The sequence below is a fragment of the Puntigrus tetrazona genome, chromosome 8, assembly GCF_018831695.1.
Source record: "Puntigrus tetrazona isolate hp1 chromosome 8, ASM1883169v1, whole genome shotgun sequence".
Taxonomy (NCBI): Eukaryota; Metazoa; Chordata; class Actinopteri; order Cypriniformes; family Cyprinidae; genus Puntigrus; species Puntigrus tetrazona.
The window spans coordinates 22,929,021-22,941,537 of record NC_056706.1 but is presented as its reverse complement, the minus strand read 5'-3'; the positions used below and the strand labels follow the sequence as shown (position 1 = coordinate 22,941,537).

The window sequence follows — 12,517 nt, the reverse complement described above, 5'->3', positions numbered from 1 at the left end:
AGACACTTTTGAAAAGCATTATTATGTGGACTGTGAAATCTTGTAATTCTCAACATTTAGTAAAGAATAATAATTAATAACATAAAAAATAGAAGAAAATAATTACTTTATTTTTACGGGAATAATAAATGTATATATATATATAAATATATGGGAATAACCCATCTATTTTATAAGCTGGACCTTAAAGTTAAGGCAGCTTGTGCATATTTGAGCCAAATACAGGAAATACGTATTTTACTGTAGGTAGACAAGTGCTCAAGTGCCAAGACCACAGGTGTGGTTATTACTTCCTTCTTCACAAAAGCATAAAAGAATCAGTGATCAATAGAGAACAACGATAAAAACATTACGCAGTTTGGGTTTGGGTCTAAGCAGACAACAGATTTTTTTCTTCAGTTATTCAAAACAGTGAAAATGGATTCACTGAATACAGAAGAAGTGTTTTGTCCTGTATGTCAAGAGATCTTTAAGGCTCCCGTTCTTTTATCATGTAGCCACAATGTCTGTAAAGAGTGTCTGGAACAGTTGTGGAGAACTAAGGAAATCCAGGAGTGTCCGTCATGGTCAAAATCCTCAAAAATCCTTCCTGTAATCTTGCGTTAAAAACGTAAAGTAGTCGTACCTGAAGAAGAGAAATGAGAGCCGTTCAGCGGGATCTGAGGAGATCTGCAGTTTACACGGTGAGAAACCCAAGCTCCTCGGTCTGGAGGACAAACAGCGGAGCGGAGCTTCAGTGAGCAAAGATACACAGAAACATGCCGATCAAAGATTCAGACCCGTCAGAGAAGATGTTCCAGCATATAAGGTGAGACAGGTTTACATCTGAGCATATTACAGAAGTCTCGAGTGTCTAGATTTTCACTTTAAATTTTAGGAGGAGCTCAATACAGAGCTGAAGTCTTTACAGAAGAAACTTGAACATGGAGAAAACCTTAAAAGAGAGTTTGAGAGAACACTTCAAATCATCAAGGTGAGGATTGGTTCTACTGACAATTTGTCAAATTTACTTTGTCAGAAACAAACAGTGGCAGATCTGATACAGAGATTTAATATGATCCCGTTTTTTGGTACACATTAAAAGCCTTGCAGCTGTATTTTGAACTCTTTGCAGATAGGATAGGGATGACTGGCCAATCCCAGAATACAGCAAGTTACAGTAGTCTAATCTAAATGTAATAAAAGCATGAACGATTTTTACTAGACATGTTTTACTTGCGCTAGAAATCGAAAAGCAAGACTTAACTACTGTATTTATCTGTCTGTCAAAATTTAAACCATCATCAAAAATGTTGTTTAATATGGAAAATATACTATTTTAATTCAATAGTGGCTGCCACATTTTCAAAAATGTATGTGCTTTGCTTTCAAATTATATTGCATATGAATCTATTAAAAAAGACATTTAAAAAATTGAGAAAAGTCATTGATGGGATGCATGTGTACCTTCACACTACAGATACAGCATCTACTATAGTACTGCTTGAGAAAGTTACAGCTCTAGTTAAATAACCCACATTTAGGAACTCGCTCTTCATGCCGCTCCAGTATAAGTTCGATCTTAGAGATGAAGTGAATGTGATTTGATTTCAGTCTCAGGCTGAATACACAGAACATCAGATTAAACAGCGGTTTAAGAGACTCCGTCAGCTTCTCAGAGATGAGGAAGTGTCTACAATCGCTGCACTGAGGGAGGAAGAGGAGCAGAAGAAGCAGATGATGAAGGAGAAGCTGGAGGAGATGAACACACACATCTCAGCTCTTTCAAACATAATCAAAGACATGGAGAAGATGATGAAAGCCAATGACGTCGCCTTTCTAGAGGTCTAAATTTCAGCTCAATCGTCGATCGATTCATTGATGTCTGATAAACACGCTGATGATAAATTGTGTGTTTGTTCTGCAGAAGTTTCCGGTCATGAGGGAAAGGTGAGTGATCTGCTGGTGCCTCTGTTTCTCTGCTTCTGAAAAAAACAGAGCAGTTCTGATCCTGAATGTTCCTCCAGAATCCAGATCTCATCACAGCCGGATCCACAGATGCCTTTTGGAGGTTTGATTTATGTTCCACGTTACTTGGGCAACCTGCCGTACAAAGTCTGGAAGAAGATGCTGAACTCTGTTCAAAAGAGTAGGTCTGGAGATGATCTGTGCACACTGGAAATGATGCATGGGGGGAGACACAATTTTTTTTGTATTGATTTTAGAACAGTGATCAGATCGAGGATCATAATTCAGAATAATCTGTGTGCAGTTCACTCTTGATCATTATAGGCGCATCAGAATAAAAACACCCGATTTTGTTTCATCAGCTCCTGTGATTCTGGATCCAAACACTGCCCATCCACGTCTCATCCTGTCTCATGATCTGACCCGCGTGAAACACACCTGGGACGAACAACCGCATCCTGATAATCCAGAGAGATTCGACGTCTGCGAGTGTGTTCTGGGTTCAAAGGGTTTCATCTCAGGGATGCACTTCTGGGAAGTGGAGGTCAAAGAGAGCGAATGCTGGAGTCTGGGAGTAACTACAGAATCAAACCGGAGGAAGGGACGTGATTTCTGTAACACTAATGTCTGGTGTGTGAAGTACGATCCGTACAGACTGCTTGGGCCCGGTTCTCCTGTTGAAGAGCATCTTGAGTGTGTGAGGGTTGATCTGGACTATGACGGAGGAACAGTATCGTTCTCTGACCCTGTAACTAACACACATCTACACACATTCACGGCCACCTTCAACGACGTCGTCTTTCCATTTTTCTGTAATCTTGATGAAGTTAAGTGTCTAAGGATTTTACCAGTTAAACCGTAAAACCAGTTAAACTGTAAATAAATCAATTAAAATGTAAATATAACTTACATATTTAGTACATTTTGAATTTTTTAAAACCAACTCTGTTTGACTGATACCACATGATATGATTACATGTTCTTTGTCTGTTTGAACTTTTGTTTAGTTCAGTTGCCTTTTACCTGTTTATTTTTTTGTAGTTCTTTGGTTCTCCCTCTTTTTACCTGATCAGCAGCATCTTAGTTTTTATCTCCTGTGTACTTAAACCCTTGTGTTTGCCGTTACGTCTTTTCCTTTCTCGGTTGAGTTGTTATTATTCATTTCTGTTCCCATGGTTTTCTGATTCTCGTGTTTTGTTTATCTTTGTTTTACTTCGTTAAATTGATTTGCGCTTGGATTCTCTTTTCATGGTCTCTGAGTTCCTCAAAGTACCAGATATTACGGTGTCTATTGCTCTTTGAGTTTATTGTATCTTTCCCACAAAATGTCTGCATTGGCTGCTTGTCCGAGAAGGAAATAAAAGAGCGCTTTAACCTTTTACATTTCTCTCCCTCTCTCTCTCTCTCTCACCCACAAACTCCAAATGTATATGTATTCTTTGTTTTCTATTTACCATGCTGTCATACTCAACGTATTTTATATACATTTCTGAAAGTGCTGTAATTGTTTGGGTGATAACTTCTCTTATGAAAGGTTGTAACAGAGAATCATTGCAGTTATCCACTTGCTAAATATGTTAATGCCCTTACTGTAGTGATTTACTTCCATTTCTGTGCGGTGTCAGAGATGTTAGCGTGTCTTGAATATAATTGAACTTGAAATGAACGCGGAAATTAATTTGACTTAGTGTCGCTAATGCATGCACTTTCTCTGATAGCAGTGAACATGCCTATGGTGCTATTGTGTGTCTGTGGTGAGCCTATGACCAAGACCCCCCCCCAGTAGCATGTGACCTACAGCTCTGTGTATTAACTACCGCTCCATTTAAAAACAGGTGATTCAGATTCACCACTAATCAAGGAACTGGCTTGCTGACGCCACTGAAAGCAACGGATATGTAATGGATTTTATTAATCATCATTTCAAGAATGCAGTAAAAGAGTGAGAACTGACAAGACTGTAAAATGATTTCTCTTTTCTGTCGCACCGACTCTGTGAGCCTGTCCCAATACTCACATTTGCGGTATTAGCCACTTACGAGCATCCACCTGTGGCAGGAAGTGTGTGTGTGTGTGTGTGTGTGTTTGACTGCCCCAGCTCTTAAAAATGCCAAAGTTCAGTTCTCTAAATACATAGAAAATCCACCGTAGGTTATGTCTAAAAGTGGACAAATTAATGTAATCATATATAAAATGTACATTTTTAGTATTTAATATTGGAAATCCTACGCTGGCAATGACTGACTTAAACGTGGAAATCATAGGCATCACCAGAGACTGGGTTTCCTCCATTACGATGCTTTGCCAGTATTTCTCTCCCCTTTAAATACTCCTGGGTTGATTTTGCTGTATGATTTTGGTCATCATTATCATCATTACTAAACACCAGTGGGCTACCAGTGGAAGCAATACTTGCTCATGCCATCACACTACCATGTTTTGGTATGGTTGATCTCAGCTGTCCAAATAATGCTTTTCCAGAAGTGGTCTGGCTTTTTTTTTAACTTTGTTTTTACGTAACGTTAGGTTTGGTTTTTGTTTTGTCGTTTATTTAGTGTTTTGGATCATGCTGTTAGTGTCATGCTTCCCTTTCCCTCATGTATTCTTCTGTATGCGTCGTGTTCTGATTGGTTGCCTTGGTCACGAGACTTGTTCCTCATTGGTTGATTCTTGTTATGTGACTCTCAGTGTTTGCTGTAAGTAGCCCTTTTGTTGCAAGTCAAGTCTTCATTTGTATTATGGATTTCACTTTTGTTGAATAAACTGCACTTGTTGTTCTTCTACGCTCACCTTCGTTGGACAATCGTTACAGGAACATAAAAATAGGGGCACTCTGCAAAATTCAAAAGTGCTGGCTAATGCTGAACGTAAATTTAGTAGGATTGTTATTCACATCAGCACTAATGATATTCGACTTCGTCAATCAGGACATAATAAATATAACATTGAAAAGGTGTGTGAACGTGCAAGTACGATGTCAGACACTATAGATTATGCAATATCTATTCCGTTGGAAATGGGGAATTTTACGAACTTGTCAAAATCATCTAAACCAGCAACTCTTTTCCATGTAAACTGCTAAAAGAGGTGCTTACAGAAGTCATACATCCTCTTCTGAACATCACTGACTCGTCGTTGTCATTAGGATGTGTCCCAAAAACCTTCAAAATGGCTACTATTAAGAAATGTAAAAAAAACACAAATTGACCCCAGATAATTATCATTCATCTTATTCATCTACAGTACTGTGACAAATGTCTTCTGAGTCCAATGGCTTGTCTTGCATTATTGAAAAACGGGGCAAATGATTCAAATGCGTTTTAAAAGATCGTGCTGATCTGCTTGACGAGAGCGCAGAGTGGCTTCTAAGTAGGTACTGCTTTCCCAAACATGTATTGCTGGATTTGTGTCATGATTTAGGACCGATGTCGGAGCAAGCAACGAATCACACAAAAGCCATTCCCGTGTACATCCAACTCCTGTCCACCCTTTGATATTCGATATCCGTTTCAGAAACTGAACCAATACATTTGTTATGTTATACATTTAGGTCATTAATGGCTTTTTTCGCATCCTCTTGATTTAGTAGCACCACCTCGCTCAGCACTCTTGAGGAATGATGGGCCCAGGCTCCTCAAGCTCCGAGGACACAATGGGTGTTGCTATTAAGGACAAACATGTTGACATTAATTGAATGTATCCTACAAATAAAACTTTTACTAATTGAAATAAAATGTTTGCAATTCCAAATGTTTCCTATTCCATTTGGTTTGTTTTACCTTCACTTTTGGCATTACATGGTGTCACTGTCCTTTATAATCCCGGACAGAGCATTAACCTCATTTGTGACCTTCTCCCATTCAGCATTTTTCTTTAGTTTGCAATAAATGAGTTAACCAAGCAATATCTGTTAGTCGGCTTCAACTTCATCTACCAGTATCTCCAATTCTGTGTCTGTGAAGTTCCTTTCCTTTGCTCTCTTTTCCATTACTGCAGTGATGAAAACCCACAATTACATGATTGTTACATGTTTGATGCCATCAATGAAAGTCTTTTTTATTGTCCGTTTAATGAAACCATGTGTCGGATCATTTTTTAAAAGTCAAATCAGCTAGCTTAATAACAGTCTGAAGGTCTGACCCAAAATTGGTAGTTGTAGCTTTAAAGCTCTTGGAGGAGATACTGGCAATTTTTTTGGCTCAGAAGAAAAAGCAGAAGCTTAAATACTAGATCAGTGAGCTGACTTTTTCAAATCCAATTTAATTAAGGAAATAAAACATTAAGTTGTGTAAATTGCACATCTAAGAAAATGTGGCCTACTTTATCTGCATTCAGTCTTTAACACTCTTGCAGTCGTCGCACCCACTTGTGCTTTTATGGGCCAAATACAGGAAATGCGCACGCTACATAGTAAAAGACCACAGGTGTGGTTATTTATTTTTCTTTTCTAAAGCGTCGATTCTAGAGCTCAAAACAGTGAAAATGGATTCATTGAATACAGAAGTGTTTTGTCCTGTATGTCAAGAGATCTTTAAGGCTCCCGTTCTTTTATCATGTAGCCACAATGTCTGTAAAGAGTGTCTGGAACAGTTGTGGAGAACTAAGGAAATCCAGGAGTGTCCCGTCTGCGGGTCAAAATCCTCAAAAAATCCTTCCTGTAATCTTGTGTTAAAAAACGTGTGCGAGTCGTACCTGAAGAAGAGAAATGAGAGCCGTTCAGCGGGATCTGAGGAGATCTGCAGTTTACACGGTGAGAAACCCAAGCTCCTCGGTCTGGAGGACAAACAGCGGAGCGGAGCTTCAGTGAGCAAAGATACACAGAAACATGCCGATCAAAGATTCAGACCCGTCAGAGAAGATGTTCCAGCATATAAGGTGAGACAGGTTTACATCTGAGCATATTACAGAAGTCTCGAGTGTCTAGATTTTCACTTTAAATTTTAGGAGGAGCTCAATACAGAGCTGAAGTCTTTACAGAAGAAACTTGAACATGGAGAAAACCTTAAAAGAGAGTTTGAGAGAACACTTCAACATATAAAGGTGAAGATTGATTCTACTGATGTATTACATATTTTCATGACTAAATATTAATTAGAACAACTTAATGGATGTGCCAGACAAAATTACATGTTCCTTTATTTGCTTTAATAGAGACCATGTTGGGTTTCCATATGTACTGTTTATAGGTGGGTTGAAATGGTTTTTATGTTCTGTTCCCTAAACCCTTATAGAAAACTTTCTGCATTTCAAAAAAAGTCTCGTTTATAACCTGGTCAAAAATTATGGAACCCTGCACATGATATGCATGATATTCATTGTTATTTATATCTGTAATATGTAGAAAGTTTCTTGCCTCATCACATTTAGTTATGCAGTACATAAATCAAGAATATGTTTGATTAAAAATTGAAAAATGTAGCTTGTATCACTGCATTATTTAACATTATTATTAAAGATTCAGATATTAACTTCAGCTATTTACCCTGCACTCTTTAAAAAGTAAATATTTTACCAGAAATTCCTTCTTTGAGCGAATCAACTGGCAGTTCTTGAAAAAGGTACAAATAAATGTATATTATAAAAAATAATGACCTTGCATGCATGTCAGCCTTCCATAATCCATAATATAGAGGCACTTTAAAGTGAATGGAATTAAGAAAGTTACAGCTCTAGTTAAATAACCCACATTTAGGAACTCGCTCTTCATGCCGCTCCAGTATAAGTTCGATCTTAGAGATGAAGTGAATGTGATTTGATTTCAGTCTCAGGCTGAATACACAGAACATCAGATTAAAGAGCAGTTTAAGAGACTCCGTCAGCTTCTCAGAGATGAAGAAGCGTCTACAATCGCTGCACTGAGGGAGGAAGAGGAGCAGAAGAAGCAGATGATGAAGGAGAAGCTGGAGGAGATGAACACACACATCTCAGCTCTTTCAAACATAATCAAAGACATGGAGAAGATGATGGAAGCCAATGATGCCGCCTTTCTAGAGGTCTAAATTTCAGCTCAATCATCGATCGATTCATTGAAGTCTGATAAACACGCTGATGATAAATTGTGTGTTTGTTCTGCAGAAGTTTCCGGTCATGAGGGAAAGGTGAGTGATCTGCTGGTGCCTCTGTTTCTCTGCTTCTGAAAAAACAGAGCAGTTCTGATCCTGAATGTTCCTCCAGAATCCAGATCTCATCACCGCCGGATCCACAGATGCCTTTTGGAGGTTTGATTTATGTTCCACGTTACTTGGGCAACCTGCCGTACAAAGTCTGGAAGAAGATGCTGAACTCTGTTCAAAAGAGTAGGTCTGGAGATGATCTGTGCACACGGGAAATGATGCATGGGGGGAGACATTATGTTATGTAATTCAAGACATTTCCGTCACGCGAAATGACAGTTGCTAACGCAATTAAATGACATCTCGTCTGTATGTTGCGTTGCGTGAAATAAAACAATTTACAGCACAATGAAAGACTTAGAAGATGGGATAAAACAAACATAAACCTTATGTTCTCGCTTTCTCCTGAGGAGAATGAAGAACGCTCTGAATGTAACCCAACAGTTGGGTTAAAGTTGACATGGGATGAAAATATGAAATTTCTCAAGCACATATTTACTTTGCAACACAGCTTGATCTATAGGACGAGCGTCATAATAATCTGTGTACGCAACACTCTTTATCATTATATGAGCGTCAGAATAAATGCATCTGTTGTTTCTGTCTCATCAGCTCCTATGACTCTGGATCCAAACACGGCTCATCCGCGTATCGTCCTGTCTGATGATCTGACCATTGCGAGATACGTCTGGAACAAAAAAAATCTTCCTGATAATCCAGAGAGATTCGACGTCTGCGAGTGTGTTCTGGGCTCAGAAGGTTTCAGCTCAGGGATGCACTTCTGGGAAGTGGAGGTTGAAATGTGTGAAAGCTGGAGTCTGGGAGTAACTACAGAATCAAACCGGAGGAAGGGACGTGATTTCTGTAACACTAATGTCTGGTGTGTGAAGTACGATCCGTACAGACTGCTTGGGCCCGGTTCTCCTGTTGAAGAGCATCTTGAGTGTGTGAGGGTTGATCTGGACTATGACGGAGGAACAGTATCGTTCTCTGACCCTGTAACTAACACACATCTACACACATTCACGGCCACCTTCACCGACGTCGTCTTTCCATTTTTCTGTAATCTTGATGAAGTTAAGTGTCTAAGGATTTTACCAGTTAAACTGTAAAAGCAGAAAAATACTTTTTAAAATTGTAGTCTTAAATCAAAGTGTAACAAATAGTTTAAATGCATCGATACTGTATTGATTTCTTTTGAATAAATTGCTTGAACTCTTTGCTGAACCAAATGCTATGAGTCGAGCATTTTTAGAGAGACCTGTGTGATAAAGAGCTTTAAAGCCGCAGGCCGTATCTTTTTTTTGGTTCAAAATGATCTGAAATCAATATATGAGCAAGCACATACCCGGCCAGCGTTTGAATCATATCATATCATATCAATCATACCACCTTACTTTAGCCAGCTTATAATAACGTTTTCTAATATGAGTAAAGGTTGTTTTCATGCTGTCATTACACCGACATAAAGTAAACAGTAAATATATGACTGCCACACATACTCCTCAAAACATTAGATGTGAGCTCACAGCCCACGCATAGACGATAATTTTACAAAAAATTAAAACAATAATTACCATTCCTTTGGGAATGGTACTACACTGGCCTCGCTGCATGCTAACTTGCTAACATGCTAACTTGACATTCACACAACTGCTATACATAGTTCTGTATAGACTACATGATGAAAATGTAACCGAGGTTACTCATTTTAAGTAATTTTATATTGAATTTATTTTAAACTTACTAATAACAATACTGATATATATAAAAAAAGTTAAATATTTTTACATCATCCAGTCTATTAAACATTAAACAAGTTCACCAGGGCTTTCCAAACTTAATGCTTGAACTGCAGCAGGTCTGTGAGTTGATAAAATGTGATAACTAATTAAATGTCAAATGAATTAATCAAACATTAAAATATACATTTTAATTTACCTGCATGGCATTATTAAGCAACCATTAAGCACCGTTTTTTTTTACCCCAATTCAGAGCATTGACTGCAAATGTAAACAACAAATAAGAATATTATTAATTGAATATGTAATAATGTAATAGTTACATTCATAATAAATCAATGCATGGAAATAAATATATGCATTATTTTAAAAAATCAAATTCTATGTAATCTGATTATAAGCATTATAACATGTAATCACGTAATCTAGATCACACAAAATCAGTTACTACCCAGCTCTGCTGCTATTTTCAACAAGATATAATAAAGTTTCCCCTGTCCCATCCTGCTTATTTGGCGGAACTGTTCCTTTAAGAACCCGAGTGTAACTCATAAACAGAACGGGTTCCTTTAAATCGTCTGTGGAGTGGAGCAGGTGGGCGTTCCCCTGCGCAACACGGCGCTGCTGGACCCGAGCGCAGTCGCTTTTAACAGATCTTCGCGGCTCGTTCTCGACGCTTTGGTGAAATGCTGCAGCTAAACGACAGCGTCGACCCCGAGAGCCCGGGCGCGGCGGTCTTACACCCGGCGGACTGTGACGACGGGCTGGATCTGGTCCGGGCTGGGGCTTCGGTGGCCTGCTGCACTCCGCTGCAGACCCTCACGCCTTTCCATGTCCACAACCCCACCATGCGGGCCAAAGTCAAGGATTATTTCGTCTTTAGGGTGAGCGAGTAACCCAGCATTTGTCACAACACGTCCGGTCTCGGTAGCCGAGGTTGTGATATATGTGTAAAATTTTTTGCGTCTTCGTGCGCTGACTGGATTGGGTTGTGTGTCAAAACCTAACACGCTGCCTTCCTTGACAGCACGGATGATCATCATAGACACCTCTATCGCGTTCATAAAATGAGCGCAGTGATATGGATTAAGAGACGTGAGCGTTTAATTACTATTTTTTAATTAAAGAAGAGCAAAAACCGATCCTATGTGAACGCCCGTGCTGTCTGAAGATGCTGTCTACATAGTGAGCTCACCAGGTTTTGTGACACGGCCGTTTATTTTTATAGCGGTATCTTTTAGCTGGAATGACATGCAGTCGGAAAACAATAACGTCTTTTAACATTAATTAAAACTAGAATTAGGAAAGCACTTAGCAGTTCAATCACTGATTAATGTGATATTAAGTTATTATTATTATTACTACACAAAAAGAAGCTAGTGTACTAAATATACTGCATAATGTGTAGCCTACTGCATATAGCTTACTTTATATTGCTTTCTACAGTTTAAAATAGTATGCAGTGGTAAACTGAAGGATTAAAATTTAATTACGGTGCACATTTCTTTAAAACTGTTAACGTCTTTGACAAACAAACATAAAAAAGTACTTATTGTCTTCATGTTGTAAAGCAAAACATTTCTGCTGGTATTGCAAATGTTGCGAATTTATAGAAATCAGTGACTGGAAACCCGCCGTTTAATCTTTGTGATGTAAATGTCATAATTTTGATGAATCGTCATGGTCACTATTGTCACCATTACCACAAGCTCCTGAAACATTATCACCCATTTTCTTTTCTTCATCACTTTCTCTAAAAGCATCTCCCTCTTATTTTTGTGTGTTTGATCATAAATTTAGAATAATTCAATATAGGACGAAACAGCTGCGTAATCGGCTAAAACAAAACACTGTTAGATTCACTTCTCAACAACTTTTTGTTTCTGTAAAGAAGTAGGGATCCCAATGTCTTTGATATACTTAAGGTGTAGCCGTTAATTAGCCGTAACATCTTCGAAACACAAATAGAGATTTTTATTTTTATTTTTTATGAAATCCGAGAGCTTTCTAAGCCTCCAAAGACAGGTAAAGGTTATTTTATTTTAACAGTGTTTTGTTTTGTCTTTTGCCGTTTCCGCCACTGAATTAAAAAAAAAAAAAGACTTTGTTCCTCAGAATTGTAACATTCTGGAAATTTTTTCTGCTCAAAATTGGACTCATGTAACTCAAATTTTTGAGTTTATGTCACAATTTAAAAAAAAAGTCAGAATTGCGACTTTATATCACACAATTACTTATAAAGCCCGAATTTTGGACTCAAAGTTGACGCACTGGCCTATAATGTTCAAAACTACACGGTGCCCACAGTATATATTTTTATTTCTTTATTAATTATTGACTTCTATTTGGTGTGTTTTCAAGCATCCAGGCCTAAATAAGCTGCTGTTTTTGTTCCGGTCTCAGCCAGGAACCATAGAGCAGGCAGTCAATGATATCCGCACGGTCGCCTTGCCTTCAGAAGACGGAGAGGTTCTTAGCGTATGGCTGCTAGCAGAGTGAGTCTATTGCCACACTTTTACAGCACAACATCCGTTTGACTTTCATTGCATGCATTTTTAAATCAACGGAAGGATCTCGGTTGCAACCTTTACACAAAAATGGTACTGGCTTTTGGGAAATATTGTTTTTAGTTTGCTATAAGAGAACCTTGAGGTCTTTTACCTCGGTGTACGGATGAAAATAGCATGCGATTATAGCATCTGTGAGCAATGTAC

At 38.4% G+C, this 12,517-nt stretch overlaps 2 protein-coding genes and 1 pseudogene across 2 annotated transcripts in view; all 3 read left to right on the top strand.

Moving 5' to 3' along the window:
* The first annotated feature begins 305 nt into the window (after positions 1 to 305).
* Positions 306 to 3,361, top strand: LOC122350141 (annotated as a pseudogene).
* Positions 3,362 to 6,414: 3,053 nt separating this feature from the next.
* LOC122350809 (nuclear factor 7, ovary-like) lies at positions 6,415 to 9,405 on the top strand. The gene is made up of 6 exons (XM_043247540.1): positions 6,415 to 6,822; positions 6,892 to 6,987; positions 7,710 to 7,940; positions 8,023 to 8,045; positions 8,122 to 8,243; positions 8,673 to 9,405. Exons 1-6 carry the CDS (start codon positions 6,430 to 6,432, stop codon positions 9,170 to 9,172), a joined length of 1,365 nt encoding a protein of 454 aa, XP_043103475.1. The 5' UTR covers positions 6,415 to 6,429; the 3' UTR covers positions 9,173 to 9,405.
* Positions 9,406 to 10,372: 967 nt separating this feature from the next.
* The window catches only part of tprg1l (tumor protein p63 regulated 1-like), a 4,710-nt gene continuing 2,565 nt past the window's right edge, over positions 10,373 to 12,517 (top strand). The window contains exons 1-2 of the mRNA XM_043246034.1: positions 10,373 to 10,687; positions 12,207 to 12,298. Of these exons, the coding sequence (XP_043101969.1) occupies positions 10,490 to 10,687; positions 12,207 to 12,298 (290 nt within the window). The 5' untranslated portion in view covers positions 10,373 to 10,489. The remainder of the gene's footprint in view (positions 10,688 to 12,206; positions 12,299 to 12,517) is intronic.

Bases quoted from the DNA above. Each gene is read 5' to 3' on its own strand.
- LOC122350809 (XM_043247540.1), top strand. From the start codon at position 6,430: ATGGATTCATTGAATACAGAAGTGTTTTGTCCTGTATGTCAAGAGATC. The intron at 6,988-7,709 runs GTGAAGATTGAT...ATTTGATTTCAG, and splicing joins GAACACTTCAACATATAAAG to TCTCAGGCTGAATACACAGA. The intron at 7,941-8,022 runs GTCTAAATTTCA...TTTGTTCTGCAG, and splicing joins ATGATGCCGCCTTTCTAGAG to AAGTTTCCGGTCATGAGGGA.